Raw genomic sequence first — 19,136 nt, 5'->3', positions numbered from 1 at the left:
TTTTATTTTCCTTAAATTAAAAAATATATATTATTATCTTTGTTTTGGGGAAGTTTTACACAAAAAAATACACAATGAAGTATATTATACTCATGAATACTATACATACAATTATTGTGAAAATGGTCCTTAAGTAAAAAATAAAAAAATAAAAAGTTGTAATGTGCAGAGCCCTTGCTCAGTGTTACGGATGCCCGTTTCCGCCACTGAAAGAAAAAAAAATCCCAACAGTAAATCATGATTATGTGATAAAAGGTTTAATTCTCAGATGAAAAAGTCCAAATTACGAGATAAAAACAGCGCAAGCGCCGAGTGCCATGCGATGAAGGCACGAGTGAAGAAGGTGGCACATGCGGCGTTTGTTTCTCTTCATTTTGATTTTTTTAATCTCATAATTAGGAATTTTTTCATCTCAGAATTTAGACTTTTTATCTCATAATTATGACTTTTATTATATTATTATGACATTATTTTCAATAATTAAAAAATGTTTTTTCTTTCTGTGGTGGAAAGGGGCTTCCATATAAAGCGGCGCCGTAGGCCAGATTTTAGATGGCACCCCCCCACGCACGCAGAGGAGAACATGCAAACTCCTGAGCGGAGATTCAAACCCAGATCTTCCTGGCTGTGTGGCCAACATGCTAATTACTCGGCCACCGTGCAGCCTCTTTTTGTGATATTATGACTTTATTGCCACAATAGAACTTTTTCCCCAACATAATTTTGTAAAAATTACAACTTTATTTTGTTTTGTTTGTTTCTCATAATGTTATGACTTTAAAAAAATGTTTTTTTTTTAATATTTCAATATGCAAAACCCACACACGCATGGGGAGAAAATGCAAACTCCAGCTAGAGATGCCCAAGCGGAGAGCCGAACCCAGATCTTCTCCATCTCCTAGCTGTGGGGCCAACATGCTACCCACTAGGCCACCATGTGGCTCAACATTGAACAATTTAAATAAATTGCCTCCTGTCTTCAAGCACTCTTTGGACGAATAAGAGCTTAATTACATTTAATTTGAATTTTTTCCCCGATTTTGGCGCCCCCTGGAGGCCACGGTGTACTCAGCAGTTGTCTATATAGCCTACTGGGCCAGCTGTCTCTGTGTAATTGGTTGGGATTAATATGCCGTTAATTAAAACACACTCACCTTTTGGTTACTTATTAAGATGGGAGCTGATCTTGTCTTTTCTAATGATGTTTGCGTACGGAATCTGGAAGAACAAACACAAAGAAAACAAAAGTTAGGAAATATTGCAGCATGATTACGTGCGCACAAGGGTGTGGGGCTGTTGCAAGTGACAGAAAGCAAAGACAAATGGTGCCTGTCGGTCTGTCTGTCAGCTGCATGTGATGATGGATTCAGACGCTGCACAGGAACTTGTCACCCATGAAAGACAAACTGGACGACCGCATCGGTTGTGTGTTTTATTTGGAGGCACAAATAAGCAACAACAGTCCAGTCTATTGCTTTATCATTACCCCACAATGTCAGAAGAATGCAGTGTAAAGTCTCAGAGGTTTTTCAGCACGAGCGAGGATATTTCCTTACCATCTGTAACTGCTGGACCATTTCTTCTCTGTAGGCCAGCTCTCTTTTCATCTGGTCTTGGAAATTATCTGCAAGGATGATAAAATCCATTCAAAATCAATGTGCAAAGAGGAGAAAGATGTAAAAGAGCAAAGAAAGACACTCACGGAAGACAGGAAAAGGGGAGGTGCCTTTCAGAGCATGGAACTCTTGCTCCAGTCTCCTCCTGAAGTCAATTTGCTCCAACAAAACCTTCTGGAGCTCCTCTGTAGGAGTCCAAGAAAAAAAACAAAATGCTCAAATACGGAGTGGAAATGACTGCCAGATTGCAAATCAACCTGCTGTGTACCTTTCTCCATATTCTCCACGTCCTTCTTTAGCGACACAGGAGACGCAGCCCCTTGACTTTGATCACCTGAGGACACAAAGACAGTTTCACGTTGATATCCAACATGTGACGTAATTCCACCATCAAGTTAGCACATGTTATGCTGCCCCAGGCGGAAGAATGGTTCATATTTTGGCCTCTCAGCAAGGAGGTCGAGGGTTCCAATCTCCATGTGGAGTTTTGCATGTTCTTCCAAAATTTGCTTTCCAAAATAATGGACATTTTCCAGAAAACAAGGAAAATTGCTTGGCCGCCTGACGCAACCAGCCAATGCACTGCGCCATTGTCCGTGCAAATTGTAGTGGCAGTGCTGGAGAACATATGTGTTCTTCCTGCATGTGCGTGGGTTTTCTCTGGGTAGTCCGGCTTCCTTCCACATCTTAAAAATGAGTGGTCCCAAATAGGCGGCCCACGGCCACATGCGGTCCTTGGCCCGCAAAGGAACATCCAAATAATGAAACCATTCAGTCTCACAGACAAGTGCTCATACATGCTCTTTCTTTGTAAGCGGCCGGATAGCTCAGGGAGGTTAATGATGGGATCAGGGATCAATACTGGTCCTCACTGAGAACAATTCTGGCCCTCGGATGCATGCAACCGAGGGTTCTTGTTCTAAACTGTCCATGACTGTGAAAGAATGTTTGTGATTGGCTGGCGACCAGGCCACGGTGTACCTCTCGCCCAGAGTCAGCTGGGATAGTCTCCATGAGGTTAAGACAGGGGTGTCCAGAGTGCGGCTCGGGGGCCATTTGCGGCCCGCAGCACATTCTAAAAATAACAGGAAAACTAACACAAAAAAACCTTCAACAAAAACAGCAGCAAAAATGGAAAAATCAGCAGCATTTTTACAAGAATGAAGTCAAAGTATGAATAGAAGAAAGTTGTAATCTAACAAGAAGTTGTAAAGGAGGAAAAAACTTTAGTGGCATAAATCTGAAATACAAAAGAAAAAAATACTTGTTTTCATGTTGTAATATGATGAGGAACAAAATAATGAATAAAGTTGTACTTTAGGTGGGTTCTAGGTAGCGGAAAAAAGTTATATTATTATGGTAATGAAGTTAGAATTACGAGAAAGAAGTTGAAATAGTTGCAAACTGAAAAAAAGCGGTCTACAAGAAAATGGACGGACGGACGGACGGACGGACGGATGGTGCCCTAGTTCATCACTCAGTAGTAATTCATGCTGTGGCCTGTAGATGTCAGTGTAACCTCATGCATAAAATAAAGAGTACGCTGCTTTCCCTCATTGATCGTGGTCACGTTCTATCATTTGCCATTAAGAAGAACATTACGAGCTTCTGATAAAAGGAGAGTAAAGTGGTGTGATGACTCTTACAGAGAATGGGAGCTGTTGAACACGGAACATTGACGGCCCTAACGCACCTACGTTTGAAAATAGCACGGCAATTCAGGTATTTTGCTGCACTTTTGAATGACTGCATGTCAAAGTGAGGCTCATTTGCTTCCTTTGGTCCATAAATATGTGTAACGCACACACACAACAAAGGAACATGAGTCTAATGACCCCAAACTGCAAACATATTCAAACGTGACCAGTTCAAAACGTAACGCATGTGCTAATGAAGCTATCTTCCGCACTCGGCGTGCACGGTCTCCTCCAGTCATGTCATATCCTCCTTAAGCCCTCGTGTGCTCTTCTTCTCTCATTTAGTGCAGAGCTCCCCCTCTCGTCTCTCTCCTTTTCCTCTCCTCTCTCTGTCTCATTTGACAAGCAAATTTGCAGACAGTGCCCGAGGATAACAACCTCGTTTGACAGTCAATTAACCGTGAATAGTCAAAGCCAAAGCGGTTTGCATTACATAAATGGAAAATTAGATTATTTTTTTCTCCCTAGAAACAGAGGGAGAGTTTAAAGACAGAGGAGGTGGTGATGATGAAAGTGTGTGTGTGTGTGTGTGTGTGTGTGCATTCTCCAAGGAGTCAGGCCTTCTAATCACGTAGAGCTTCCCACCGCCCAGGGAGACGTTTGGCAATCAGAGGAAAGGTGGTCTCATTTAATTTGTTTCGTGTAATTTTTCGAAATACATTACACGTTATGTGCAGGGATCATTACGGTGTGTGTGTGTGTGTGTGTGTGTGTGTGTTGGTGGGGGAGATATAAATGTTGGCACAGATGTCATAAAGCACTTTTAATGTCTTCCTGACAGATATAAAAAGGCAATAAGCTGTGATCTTTTTCAAACAGTAAAGCTTTTTTTTTTTTTTTTTTAAAGGCAATTACGTCTGCCGCCATACTGGTCTAGCATGGAGGCTTGCCTGTGTCGCTGCTTATTTCCGAGCTGATGTTTCCTTGTTGAGCTGCAACGGCACCCTGGAGAGCAACAGTCTCCAGCTCTCCCCTCACTGTGTGTATTGAGACACTTCATTGGGTACACCTGCATCCACCAGGGCACCAGGGGCCCCAGAAATCAAGATGTGGCACCCCCCCACACATCAACGATTTACGTACATACGCTTGCAAAATAAATTTAACGCTTAACAAACTACAAATAAATACCAAACAAATCTGAAACACACCCTTAGCACAAATAAACAATCATGTAAATGAGCGAAGACATAGAAATAACAAATGGAATACATTTCAAATTTAAATACCTACCCAGTTTGCGACAATAACTACATGTGCTACATTTACACTACGCAATAACTATATGCAAAAACTGCATAAAATACACGCAGTATACACAGCTGTCATTTGTAATAATATTAATTGGGCAGTGCTTTATATTTAAATCAATGTGAGCTTTTCCATTTTAAGACTTTATAGTAATTATGAGTTTAAATCAAATTATATTGAAGGTGATTTTTTTTTTTTTTTTACCGATGACTGGTGCCCCCTGGAGGCCACAGCACCCTTCGCATTTGCCTATATTGCCTAATGGGCCAGCTGGCTCTGTGTTTATTCATGGGTCCCCTGCCTACACAATCTAATACAAAATATCCATCATGCCGATACGATAACGGCAGAATCAGTAATGGATCGATAAAAGTACGACGAGATCCTTGGTCTGTGGGTTTTTTTTTTTGTGTTGTCCATATTGTTACATTGTTGATATTGTTGTATTTCTATCATTCTATTGTTTACAACGAGGAGACTGAATAAGTTCTTGGAGATACTGGAGGATGTTGGAGGCACAAAGCCAAAGGATTTGCATGAAAGGCAATAGTAATTGTTGCTTCTGTTGACTTGTTTTGCACTATTGCCTTATATTTCTCAAACAATTGTCTGTAATTAAAGGGAATTATTTATATTGTTTATTTATATGGTGTTGAGATATATATATATATATGTATATAGTTTTTTTAACAACATTTTTGTCTTGTTTTTAATGGTGACCAATAAAGTAAAGGGAGAATCTCAAAATCATTCGATGATCTTGACAAACCTCAAGTAAAAAAAAGTAACATTATGGGCAATCGTGGCCGTGTATTTACTCGGTATCGATCCATTACCGACATTAGCAGTATCGCCTACACATCTTTTTTCACTGCCGTTCATGAACGCTTTTATTTTCTACAATACAGTATTATTTAAACTATTATACAAATATTTTAACAGTTTTTAGCTAGAATTTGCTGCCAGTGTATTGCTGTAGAGCAGGGGTGTCCGAAATGTGGTCCGTGGTTGTTTTTTTTTTTATTGGCCCACAGCACGTTCTAAAATTATAATTTAACAAGAAACCTGAAAAAACACCAACAACAGCAGAAACTGAGAAAAAAGGCACACTTTTACGAGAATAAACTTGTAATACTATGACAAAAAACAATGTCATTTTAGTAGCAGAGTTGAGTTATGAAAGAAAATACTACAAGTCGTAAAAACGTAATTTTTTGGAAAATTAGGTTGGCGGAAAAGTTATAATATTATGAGAATAAAGTCAAACTATTATGTGAATAAAGTCATAATATTACAAAAAGAATGTTTAAGAAGAAAGCTGAAATATTTGGAAAAAAAAACCCAGCAAAAAAGAGAAAAAAAAGAGAAAAGACCGAAGTTCATATTAATAATAAGCGTTTTCATCTATCTGCAGTTCTTTCTTGAAATATATACTGTATAACTTCTTAGCATATCTACATGTGTTTGGACACCCCTGCTGTCGTGTATTTCTTATTTCTTGATTTTACTGTTTTTATTTTTTATTGTCTTATATGGCTCGTGCCAGGTTGTTTTAAATGTGCTACAGAAATAAAGTTTGACTTGAGTTGACCCCTAGCACCCAATTAAAGCGCTATACCAAAGAATAGCTTGACAAATTGAATATTGCTCAATTTGAACGGAAGACAATCGTTTACCAATATCTTTGCAGCTGTAGTATTAAGTCGTGAAGAGATGCAGTGATGTGCAGTGGACATTGTTACATAGCGAGGGCGTAGCTAAGGGGGTGGTGGGTGAGTGCGTATGAATCCATTGACTCACACACTCTTCTTTGGTGCAAATGGCTATGAAGGCCAAGAAAGACGGCTTAAAAATGAATGAAAAAAACCCACCTGAGCTTTCCCTCCAGGAGTCCGGTGCTGACGTCTCATTCTCTGCTCCAAAGAAGACGTTCTGCTCTTTGTTTTCATCTACAGACACGATGAGAAAGTGGACATCGTCAGTAAGGCTGGCCCGTGTGTGTGTGTGTGTGTGTGTGTGTGTGTGTGGGTGTGTGTGTGTGATTTTGCACAAGTCAGGGATGAGAGCAGCCAATGAAACATTACAGGAAAGTGTGACCCACTCAGACACCAGATGAAAAAGTGTGTAACCATGCACAGTCAAACCTCGTTTTTTGTTTGTTAGTTTTTTATGCCCCCGTATTAGTAGGATTCGGGTTTCGTCAAAAAAATTCACACAAATTTTGCTTCGGTTTTTGCACAATATTGCACGTGATAAATTAGTCCATTTGCCCTGCACTCTATCGAGTGCCCAAGCAAAGCAGCCTACGCGTTGCTGACTTATCGGCACCGAGTGCGACTGTTAAATAACCGCCCACGGGGCCAAAAAGAGTTGCGTGTGACAGTAATTTGTTGAAGAAGATGAGAAACACTATTGAATTTCCATATCACATCAATAACTTCCATTCATTCATCATTTAGAATTATTTTGCATTGTTTTCTGCTGTGAAACCATAATTAGTCTCTATTTGGTTGATGGTTTTGGGTGTCATTTTCGTGATTTCGTCTGGGAAACATTTCCTGCGTTTTCATATGTTTGGGTTTTTGTCAGACCTTTTGGAATGAATTAATGATAAAAACCTGTATATGGAACGTGAGAAATGGAAAAAAAAAAAGCAAAGAAAAAAGTGGTTTCTTTTTGAAACTCGTCTGTGCTCACCTGAAATAGTGGAGTCTTTGGTTGCGTAGGCAGGTAGTCCTTCATTTCTGTTTTTGTCAACCTGGAAATGACATGTATTTGGCCATTAATGCTTGTTATGATGGTGACATCGTATAAAAGCAGCTCACTGGCAGGAATTTCTAATGCGTTACTTTACTGAATACTACTGTGTGTACAATATCCTGCCCTCCCCTCCCCCTGCCCCCTGGAGTCTCACAGGCCAGGTTAATGTGTGTGTCAACAGGTTAAAGATTAGAGTTGCCCTAACAGGCTGGAGAACAAACACGGCGTGGTCATTAAGCGGCCCACACGCCAGGGTCTATTAGCCGGGATCAGAGTGGGGTGACTGTTTCATTCCTACAGGGAGGCGGCAGCCTATCAGTCTGCTTGTGCAGATCACATCACTGCCTGCTGCAGCAGCATTTAAATAATAATTAGCTAATGTGGCCTGCGGGGATATTTACATTTTTGAAAGCCGGGTCTTCTCTGTGAGGCGGGGTGGAGCTGGAGAGTGGCAGGCTGGCAGGCGAAGAGGCGGGCAGGCTGGGGGACTCCAGCCGGATGGGGTCCACGGAGGAGGGAGGGGATGTGCTGGGATACACTGCGCCACTCCCCCTCTCCTTCCCCCTTTCCTCCCCAGCGCTGTTGCTCACGGCAGGCAGGAACAAGTTTGTCTGCGGCAGGCGGGTTGTGAAGCTCCCCTCGTCGTCTTCGTCGTCCTGCTTGGAGGACTCCACGTCCACCTCTCCATCCTCCTCGCTTTCCCCTCCCTCCGCTTCCCCGTCGCCGCCGCTTTCGCTGGCGTAACTACAGCTGCTGCTGGGCGAGAGCCGCGGGTGGCGGTCTGACCCGGCCACGATGACCCCGATCTCTTCATCCGCAGCACCGTTGACTCCTCCTCCGCTGCCGTGAAGCTTTGCGATGCTTTCTGCGTCCTTGATGACGGGACGGAAGGCCGAGCCGTAGCTGGGTTTCCTGGTTTGGAGGGTGGGGTTGTCCAGGAGTTTCAGCCAGCTGTCTGACGTCACAGGCCGAAGGTCAGGGGTCACCATCGTGCAATCGGGGTCAAAGAGACCGGACCTAGATGTGGCGCTCCCGTTGCTGGGGGTCATGTTTGTATTGACACCATTTCCAGTGCCTGCCGCTGCTCCGGGTTCAGAGGAGTCGGAGAGATCCAGAAAGGCTTGCCTGAGGGAGGGGTTGTCTGCCAGGGAGGAGAGGCTGGGCTGAGGCTGCAGGTAGGTGGGCATGGGGATCCCTCCTGCTGCTCTCGGGGGCCAAAACATGCAAAAGGGAGGATAAAAAGTGTCCTTACGCCCGGGCCATAAAAGACCCGACAAACCCGTCCCCTTGTGTCCGGCTGAAACCTCGCTGTCCTCTTTTTTCTGCTGGCAGAGGCCGAATGCTGGGAAGGGGTAAGGTGAGGGGAAAAGCGACGTTGGGGGGAACTTTTGAAGCATCCCGAAGCTTTTGCTTGGGACAGGAATGACGGGATACCGCGGTGTCTTACGAGGAGACAAACCGCCTCCATCCAGGTCCTCTTCGTCTTCAAAGTGGGCTCTTTTCTGGGCACCGAGGTCCCCCCCCATCATGTGAGGAACCACTGAGCCAGGATGCTTCATGGGCCCCAAGGAAGGACAGTGACCGGCAGAAGGCAACGCCCTCTTCCGACTGCCTCCGTTGAACATGGCCTTCACGTCTTCCCACGCGTAAACTAACTCATCAGCCGGATGTTTGTCGCTGAGTTTGAGATGCCGCCGCCAGGAGTTGAAGTTGGCGGCGTCCGGCTGGGTGTACTTGGCGTCCGGGGTGCGATGGGAATGAAAAATGAACTTATTTGGGGAGAAGTACATGTTGCAGAAGGAGCACTTGATGCATTTGGCCCGCGAGCTGTTGTAGCGCGCGGGGATGAAGTTACCACGGCAGCCCCAGGCGCACTCGTGCGTCACGTCGAAGGCGAAGTTGTCAGGCAGCTTGGGCGGCATGTTCTCGCCCAGGAAGGACTTGCACAGGCGCTCGGCCTCGCGCTTGGTGATCATGCCGCAGCGGCGGGACGAGATGGGCATGGCGCCGGCGCGGCGGAGGATTTCCAGCTGAACGGGCGTGCACTGGACGCAGGTGATGCCCAGGGCCACCCGGCGGTTATGGATCTCATTATAACTGTAATTTTTCAGGAGCGTGTTGGAAATCTGCGCCAAGCAAAGTCTCTCGATGTTGTCGATGACGAGCGACACAATGGGAACGCTGTACAGGAAGACCTGGCCGACTTGATTGGGCTTGAGGGGCGAGGAGGAAGACGAAGGAGAGGGCGAGGACAAGGAAGAGGATGAGTGAAGGTGGGCGGGCCTGGGCGGAGTCAGAGCTTCCTGCGGGTATGGGCCTGTTGAGCTTGTCATGATGATGTCATTGGGGTTGGAAAGATGAGACTTGTCCATGCTGGCGGAACAACCTGCACACGCGCAGAAAAAAGAGGCAAGGGCCGTGGAAATAAATACAACATAAATACACACACGTCATCAGCAATACTAAACATCAGGAAAGGTGTTAAATGAGTTCCATTAAATTCAATTTCAGACATTGTTACTGGAAAAAAAATATATCATTTTTAATTCTAATAAAATTCTAATTATTTTTTTTTTTAGCAATTCTGAAATGATTTTGAGTGAAAATGAAAATAACAGTTTTGAATAGTTAAGATTAAATGTTCCACATTTAATGCCCCGTTTTTTTTTTTAATTTCATTACTTTAAGTGGCCCTCTGCTTTAAAAAAAATAATAATAATCATGACTTGGAACAAATTGAGGATGAACACTCACTTCTCAATACATGATATTACAACGTGTCAACGTTTTTGCTTTAAACGAAATCGTGATGTATATTTTTGCCAGTATGCATTTTGCACATCATTTCATATCTTCCATAAATAACACTTTCAAATCTCGCCGACCCTATTTAAAAAAGAAATAGTTAAGAGTCACACATTTGCACCCATTTGAAGGATGTTTTCCCGCTAATTGTTGTTTTTTTATCGTACTTTTGCAGTCTTTAAATTTCCAATCCAAAAAGGAGAAATGATTTATCAATTTAGCCTTTTAAAATGCTTGACAATGCTGTATTATCTCACTAAATAAGCTGGTTTTATATATTATGTGCAGCACATTTGACATTATTTATTCATGTTTGAAGCGCGTAGGTAAAATAAACATAAAACTATAAACTATACTTTAATAAATTATTACTTAACGACCGAATCATTGTGAACCGAAAAGAGGCAGCGGGGAGCAATATTTTAGGCAATGTACACAAACACATATAGATACGAGATATTTGTATAATATCAATAATATATATTTAAGCCACGTTATGTGACAGATTAACAATAGAATATTACTACACGCTCAGAATCAAACTTCCACTGCGCATTTTAGCATAGCAAATACAATCGGAGTGAAAGGACTTTAAATTACTTTTTATTCTATTTTTCTGTTCAACGACGATTTTAATCGTCGAAATCTTATTTTTTTCCACAATCGTGAGCACCGCTATATCTCATAATTTCAAGTTTCAAGAGAAGAGGACGTTCTCTCATTTTGCAAACGCAATTCACAAATAAATCATGAGTAAAACAGACAAATTTTAGGCACATTTTAGTCCTCATCGAAAAGTGCTTACCTCAACACGAGCCGGCTTCTCCAAATTGTCGGTGTTCTTCTTTTTTTTGGTGTTTAAATCCCCTTCACTTGACAAAATAATTTATCCTACATAGCGACTCATTTTTAATCGAGTAAAAGATAAGTAAAAGTGGGTTTTTGTCCGAGCACAATGCGGCACCTTGTCACATGTGACTAAACTGCCGACGCACGCGCAGCTTTTATTCGCCTTCAAGAGGTGGCACGCGCCGACTTAATCCTCTCTCTCTCTCTCTCGCGTAACCACATGCTCTCTCTCTCTCCCCCCCCCTCTCTGTTGTCTATCTAAAACTCTCTCTCTCGCGCGCTACCTCCCTTTCTCTATCTTAACCCGTCTCTCTCTAATTATGTTAACCTCTCTCTCTTTATCTTAACGTCTCTCTGTGCTCTTGCTCTCTCTCGCTCTCTCTCTCTAGTTTAACCTCTCTCTCTCTCGCTCTCCGTCCAGTCTGATTGACGTGTAGAGCTCAGCCCAGCACATTTAAAATAAACATAAAAAACATTAACACACACACACACACACACATACATATATATATATATATATATAAACAGTATATATTGGATATATAACAGCATAACTGTCAGCTTTGAATAAAAGAGTAGCAGTAGTTTTAGTCAAAGTAAAAGGAAAGTGGGTTCAACCTGAAGGTGAGCGCAAAGACGCTGATTGGGCCCCATTCCATTTAGATTTAAGGGAGACCTATATTGCTCCAGTTTAATGGAACGGCACACTCAACACGTGACAATTATAGAAAGCTGTGCTTTTTATTCTAAAAGCGAGACCGAGAAAAACACTCCCTGTGGTAGCATTATTAAAAATTATTAAAACAAATATGATGTTATCTTCATAAATGCTGAAAAACGCTTCATTTTTTTGTTTAAAAAAGCATTTTCCGGATTATTTTCTCCACATGTGAAGGATGTTCCTATGAGATTAAAAAAAAAAACGTAATAAATGCTCTCACCTGAAGAAGCTCTTCTAACCTGCAGCATGTGACTACATGGGGTGCTGGGGCTGTATTCTCTCCAAAAAAAAATCTCAGCTATACGCCCCTGCTCCACTTGCTCTCTTTAAAGCTGCCCAATTACTCCAACTACTAAAAATATGCAGCCAAATTACAGATGGGAGAGAGTGCAGACCTAAATATAAAGTCTGTAACCCAGATTGAAATCAAACGTCCCTGCATGGAGACGAAGGGAAGCTGCGTTGTTCATTATTATAGGACAGGTGACTGTTAAATGGTGTCTTGCATGTAAAAAAGTTCAGATGTACAAGTTTGTTGTGCAAATGCGAAATGATGTCAGCCGTTCTTTTGTTAGTCGGGGTAAAAGTGGAGCAAAAAAAAAAAGGTATTATATTTAATTACAAATGGCATTCTAGCAATGGTTTAGGGGTAAATTGGGTTCTTTTTTTTTTTTTTTTTAAACCCTGATCTTAAATGAGCCCCATCTGCTTCGTTTCACAGCAATTTACCTTGTCACAGAGCGCGCTTTCGTGTGGGGGCGGTGCCACGCCTGGGCGGGTTGTGGCTGCAAGACGAATGACGTCACAGCGGAGGCTGTACTATAAATTGAAAAAACAAAAACAAGAATGAGTTGGGTTGCTGTGCATATATGCAAAAAAGGCAAGGTGCATTATGTGAATAAAATGTTTTGCAATCCTGTCACGCGTTAGAGCATGTAAGCGAAAATGTATCGACTTTATTAACAAGTGCAACAACAAAAAAAACATCAAAAGGACTTATTAATATAATAATAGTGAAACGTCTCGTGTTCTCGCGTTGTTAAAAGCAGAGTGTGACTAAACCACGTGAAGGCTTATTAGAATACAATAGAGCTATTAGACCCTTTGGAATACATTTCACTGTTTTCATAATGCATTAGTCGGGCGCCCCACTGAGAAATTAATCATGCATTAAAAAAAAACAAAAACGAAGAACCGCTCGTGTGACTCGGGAGGGTCAAAGGCAGTGAGGCACAGAGAGATGGAAACGTAATAAATGAAGAGATACAGCACTAAGTGACATTTAACATCAAATCTGTCAATAAATGCAACACGCCCCAGGTGAGTGATTACCATACTAAAATGCCCCCCCCCACGCACCTCTTTCCAAGCCCTCTATGTTAGTTGATCATAAAATGAGATCATTTCTAATTAAGATGTGGGATAAATGTGTATCTTCCATTCTATCTAAAATGAGGAAAAAATAATTACGTTTTTTTCAATTTATTGGAGCTTATAATAAAGTGCGCCATTCATTAAGTAGGAATTTAAAAGCAGCACATTTAATCCCTGCTAAATACAACACGTCTTGTTATTGAATTCAAGATGTATTGTGCAATTACAATCAACACACATCTTAAGTCTTAAGTAAACTGGTCTAAACGATCATGGGGATTGTCGTTTATTTCTTTTAAGTGAGGATTTCATGCAGCCCCCGAGGGAACATGGTTAAAAAATATATATCTATTTTTAAAAGTCTACATTATTTGGACTTTCAGATATGCAAAATAAGGAGCTTGGTCTGTCTGTGATGTTTCTTCATATGCTGCTGGCCTCGGTTTTTGCAGGCAGGGCTGCCTGGGGCACTTGTACCAATTAATACAACACCTCCCCACTCAGGATTAACATATATTTCATTGACAAGATGCACATTAAGCTTGGGATGATCAAAATGCACATCATTGATAATAATAATAATAATAACAAACCCTTCGTAGTCATTCTTTTTGCAAATGTCCTGATCAAGATTAATATAGTCATACCTTCAATGTCAATGTAATCACAATAATCAAATAGTCCATACTAAACAAATTAAATAGCCTACATAGAAAACAAAACTAACTGGTAAATGTGTTGCAAAGACATTCGAAAATGTGAAGTTGCTGCAAAAATATTTGATATCATGCATGATAACCAATGAGTATCTTTGTTTAAAAAATGCACACTAAAACGTGATAGAATAATGCCCTAATGGGGCCTATTGAGAGGCACACATTAACACCTCGCAATCCTATCTGGCAAAATGTGAAATACTGTGCATATAGTAAGTTATTTAGTCACGTCGTAGTGGGGCATTTATCCAACACGAAGAATGAGGTCTTGCGTCCCCAAGTGGATCGCTTGGTGGCAGCTCGATGTGGTTTTTAAAACTATGTCATGCAGGGTTCCTCTCATTGATCATCAGATGATGAATTCAAGCTAAAGTGAAGGGCCGGGGGAAATGGAGCATCCAGACATGCCGGGTGAAGGTTACTTACTCAATAATCAGAGTTCATAATTAAAGGCTTGCTTGGCTTTTAATGACCCCCAGACACAAGCAAAGTTGCACAAGTTATTCTAAGTGGAATAACTAATGAGACGCTAACTGGTGAAGTCTGAGCTGAAGCCAATTAGCTTCAGTGCAGACAGACTGCTGGGCGCTATGCACCGCATTTGAAAGGTCAGCAGAGAAGCTACAAGGTCAGAAGGGTGTGTGTGTGTGTGTGTGTGTGGTGGGTGTGGGGGTGGGCAGCAATACAGTGGATGTTAGTATGGACTCAGGATGACTTAATAAGGATATGTTCATGTTCATTTATACAGCATAACCCGCCATGGGGCCAAGGAAAGTTGCGAGTGCCGGCGATTTGACAAAGACGGTGAGAAACAACTCATCGCAATGTAGGAAGGTGACGTCAGCGTGGCCGATCTCGCCCGGATGTCCACATCAACAATAAGTTCCATCCTGGGGAAGAAAAAAAAAGAAATGAAGGAAGCTAATTTTGCAAAATTACGTAAGGTTACGCGTCATACGTGTCAGAGGGAAAATATAGCGTGGGTCTATTTTCTCTTGGTCCGGCGACTAACTTCAGGAAGGACGGAAACTTTCCTCTTGCTTCCGGCGAGATTTTATTTATAACGTGGCAGCAAAACAGAGCTTTTGAGCACAAACAGGTTAGCATGTCTAGCCCTTCTCACTTCCGTCTTTCTTACCCCGCCCCCTCCACATGCCCAAGGCCAAAGGTCACATAAGTACCCCCTTTTCATAGCCGTCTCAGACAATACCTGTAACATCAAGTTACGAATTTTCCGCTGTAAATTTGCGACTTTATTCTCGTAATACTACAAGTTTTTTCTCGTAAATTTATGACTTCATTCTCATAAACAAACGACTTCATTCTCGTAATATTACGAGTTTTTTCTTGCAAGTTTACGACTTCATTCTCATAAATTTATGACTTCATTCTCATAAATGTATGACTTTATTTGTAATATTATGAGTTTTTCCCTTGTAAATTTACAACTTTATTCTCGTAATATTACGAGTTTTTTCTCATAAACTTATGACTTCATTCTTGTAAATATACGACTTCATTCTCATAAATTCATAACTTTATTCTTGTAATATTACGAGTTTTTCCTTGTAAATTTACGAGTTTTTTTCTTGAACTTCTTAGCATACACACAACAAAATATCAAAGTGGCCCTTGAATCCGTTCATTTTTCACTATGTGGCCCTCGCTGGGTAAAGCTTGGACACCCCTGCCTCAGGAGAGCAAACTGTTTTGCTGTGCAATTTGAGCTTGGTGTTTTCTTTAATGCCTGTGTGAAGCAAAGTATACATTCATGCAAACCTATCACTACAACAAGAAAGGAGAAAAGACGATCGGTATCGATATCCGTTTTCGAATGCCCCAGTTTTGGACATGAAAAAGTGGTCTCGGGCCATCTTGTGTCATGACTTGTTTTAACAGATTGACTAAAAGATAACTCTGCTCTTGTTTTGAGTTTCTGTTCATCAATCTATGCAATTTTTTTTGTGCAACACATTGCTAAATATGTAAGTTTATGTTCATAGAGGCAGGAATCCAAGGGGAATATTTGGAACAGGCCACACGCGGCACAATATAAGACAACTATTACCTTTTGTCCAAGAGATTCATTCCGTTCTCCACAGGGTGTCAAAGTGACACGTCTCTGCAGGGCGAAGATAACTAACCGGATGATCTCACAGTATCACCGCTTAATTTTCTTACTGGGGAATATTTGAAGGTAATGTAACTTAAATAGGCCATTGTGGAGCAAACGGCGCCGTTTTATGTGGGGCATAAAATCAAGGCGACTCACCAAATAGGAAGATTGGCACTTAGACCTGCAGAAGACGTTGAAATGAAATACCGCAAATGTGATCCCATAAGGCCGTTACTGTATCTTCTCGCTGGGTGCGAGTGTGCATAAGCTTTGTTTTCTGACAACGACTTCGTTGTTAATAACCTTGTACTCATATCTGGAATGTCTTAAATGATATGAGGACATTTGAAAAGACGTGCAGTCTGCCTCCTTAACATGGCCCGTGTCATAAAAGTGAACTGCGAAACTCAAGACAGTCTAGTCTAGTGGAACCTCCAAGATCGAACAAAAGCTGACGGACGCGCAAACAACTGCGAGGGATTGTTGAAGGTGGACATGAAGCATTGCATCTTTTAACATTGCACATCAAAAGGCTGCTGATTTTAACTCTTTGATGACATTTGAACGTGCAGATCACTGCTGTACTGACTACTGAAACTAAAAAATTCTCTTGATTGTTTTTCTCCTCTTTGCAATCGCTGCTACCCTTCTGTGGTGTCCTAACACACAAAAAAACAAAGAAAAAGCTTAAAGGGGCCCTACCCTGCTCATTTCAGGGCCTTTTAAATTATATTGGAACACAGTGGGGCACTAAAGTAAGTTTCTTTTAATGAAATGCTCAATCTAATGTTGTGTACAGGGTAAATCTGCATGCTCCACGGCTTATTTTCTGTCTTTTATGTCTACTATATTGAGTAATATGAGTGTAAAGGTGACTATAGGGGTGTTATTTCAAGTCAGGGCTTGTAAACAGGTGGTTTATGCTCTATGAAACTATGAAAATATTCCATTTATAAATAAGGAGTCCTACTTTGCGGAAATTCACTCATCACGGTCGGGTCTGCAACCAATTAAGCGCGATAAGCAAGGATGGACTGTATTGGTAACGACCACTACTCAAGGCTGCAATATTGGCATCATATCAGAAGTGAAAAAGCTGGATTGGGACACCCTTACCAACGACCACGCCTACTTTGCTGTGATTGGTCAGGGGTCAAGGGGCGGATCCAGTCTCCAACAAGCAGAGATGCAAAGAGACACGCCCCCCCTCAGCCATTATGTGATAATGGCTATCAGCAAACAGTCAAGAGGAGTTGAATATTGCTTATAATTGGCGTGGAACTGTGCTTTGTTTACAAAACAGCTGTTCCTAAAGTTGTGACGTAAGAAATTCAAAAGATCATGCGGAACATCTCGTACCAGACCGTTGAGGAGCTTGAGCAGTGGCATAAACATTCATGCAGGTCACTGTATTCTCAGGTGTGTGTCCCTAGTCTTTGAGCATGAACTGATGAAGCCTGTTCGGATGAGACGCGAAACGTCTTCTAAGACAACCTGAACAGTTCAGTTGCGGTCAACTGAATGCCCTGAGAAAACATACTAAACATGTATAAAAAGTTGGAAAAGTTAGACAGGGCTCCTTTAAGATGATCCCAGAGCTGAAGTTTCACAAAAAAACATCTCAAAAGTTTTAATGCGACTTTTGAAACATATTTCTCCACAGCTACATCATCAGCTAGTGGAGGTTTATAAAGAAAAGATACTGTGTCATTCTAATTGGCTTAACCCAGGCGTCTGCAACCCACAGCTCCATTCGGCTCTTTAGCCTACTTGCTGTGACTCCCTTCGCAGAGCGCACTTTTTTTTTTAACACATTTGAAACTTCTTAAGAGACGCTGAGGGTTATGGAACAAAAAAGTCAAGTTCTCCTCGTGCGCGCGTGGCTTTTCTCCGGGTACTCCTGCTTCCTCCCACATTCCAAAAACATGCATGTTCGGTTAATTGGCGACTCCAAATTGTCCATAGGTATGAATGTGAGTGGGAATGATTGTTTGTCTATATGTGCCCTACCCCTCCTCTCGCCCGATGTCAGCTGGGATATAAGTGTAGAGGTTGCATTACTAACATGCTAAAGCACACAGATGAGCAACATTATCACACGAGCACAAGCATGATTCCATCACATGACCTGCGTTGTCTGGCCAGGCGGTTTAAACGCGTGTCTACACATTATCCGAGATGCACAATGCATTTATGCGTCTCACCCTGTCCTCGTCCATGTTTCGGCCTCATCTGTCCATCTGCCCGAGTAAACAAGAGCTACGTTAATGTGAACGTTAAGGGCTCTATTAGCATGGCAGACAGGAAACAGAGCAACCAAAAGCTTTTTCTATCCGTTTATTATTAATGAGGCCTGGAGGTTAATTTACTGCTTAATCACCTAGGCTGCATGGCGGGTGATGGGGAGCAGTGGAAGGGCTGAATAAAAGTACAGAGCAGGAAGTCTTCCACACGGGTGAAACTGAGGAATTGTCAGAGGCAGAGAGTCGTTGCTGACCAACACAACTCTCCAATCTGACCTCCAATCTTTCATGAGCTGAACTCAAAAATGTAAAACTTTTTCTATGTACATAAAATAGCCTATTTCTGTTCAGCTCTGCTGAGATAATCCATCCACCTCACACAGACGTTGTGGCATCAGGATGCATGAGAATTGCACGCATGTGCCTTAGGCTGGCCACAATAAAAGCCCACTTCAAAATGTGCAGTTTTATCATGTTATGTTGTTGATATTTTTTGTGCGCTACAGTGATCCCTCTCCATTTTGTGCTTTGAATTCCGCCACTTCACTCCATCACAGTTTTTCTAAACTACATTAATTACTGAATCATGCTGTTTCGTGGTTGAACACAGCCTATATTGTGTCAAAAATATGCGTATGTAAGCAAATTTTACACATTTTTAGACAAAATTAAGCATTTTCTGTCAAAAAATGGCCAAATGAAATTAAATACAAATGGAAGACATTCCGAAGACGCATTCAAAGATGTGGTGATATGTAGAATTCTACAATGGTCACTAGGTGTCAGTAATGTTACTGTAATGTTTGCTGAGACACACAAGCACCAGATTTGATCGGTGGAACAACAGGCTTTTATTGCAGGTTTGAATAATTTCACAACAAGCACAATAATTCCCAACATGAGCTACTGTTGCGGTCGTAACCCAGGCCACGCTAAAAGTCAACTCTGAACCCGCGACATCGCTTCCTGTCCACCCCCCACTCAGCTC

The 19,136-nt window shown here is 41.8% G+C and overlaps 1 protein-coding gene across 5 annotated transcripts in view; it reads right to left on the bottom strand.

The window, feature by feature from the left end:
• skor2 (SKI family transcriptional corepressor 2) overlaps positions 1-19,136 on the bottom strand; it is a 102,750-nt gene that overhangs the window by 975 nt on the left and 82,639 nt on the right. For 2 of the 5 annotated variants that reach the window (XM_054757684.1, XM_054757688.1), the window contains 9 exons: positions 14,606-14,679; positions 12,429-12,518; positions 7,726-9,710; positions 7,262-7,322; positions 6,436-6,513; positions 1,885-1,950; positions 1,703-1,801; positions 1,557-1,624; positions 1,155-1,218 (listed from right to left, as the gene is read on the bottom strand). In XM_054757684.1, coding sequence (XP_054613659.1) covers positions 1,162-1,218; positions 1,557-1,624; positions 1,703-1,801; positions 1,885-1,950; positions 6,436-6,513; positions 7,262-7,322; positions 7,726-9,696 — 2,400 coding nt within the window. In that variant the 5' untranslated portion in view covers positions 9,697-9,710; positions 12,429-12,518; positions 14,606-14,679 and the 3' untranslated portion in view covers positions 1,155-1,161. Of the gene's footprint in view, positions 1-1,154; positions 1,219-1,556; positions 1,625-1,702; positions 1,802-1,884; positions 1,951-6,435; positions 6,514-7,261; positions 7,323-7,725; positions 9,711-10,934; positions 11,117-12,428; positions 14,312-14,605; positions 14,680-19,136 lie in introns of those variants that run through there. The other 3 variants (XM_054757686.1, XM_054757683.1, XM_054757685.1) reach the window with 3 other exon arrangements.

The sequence above is a fragment of the Dunckerocampus dactyliophorus genome, chromosome 17 (assembly GCF_027744805.1).
Source record: "Dunckerocampus dactyliophorus isolate RoL2022-P2 chromosome 17, RoL_Ddac_1.1, whole genome shotgun sequence".
NCBI classification, from domain to species: domain Eukaryota; kingdom Metazoa; phylum Chordata; class Actinopteri; order Syngnathiformes; family Syngnathidae; genus Dunckerocampus; species Dunckerocampus dactyliophorus.
The sequence above is the reverse complement of the archived record's forward strand: the minus strand, read 5'-3'. Positions and strand labels throughout refer to the sequence as shown.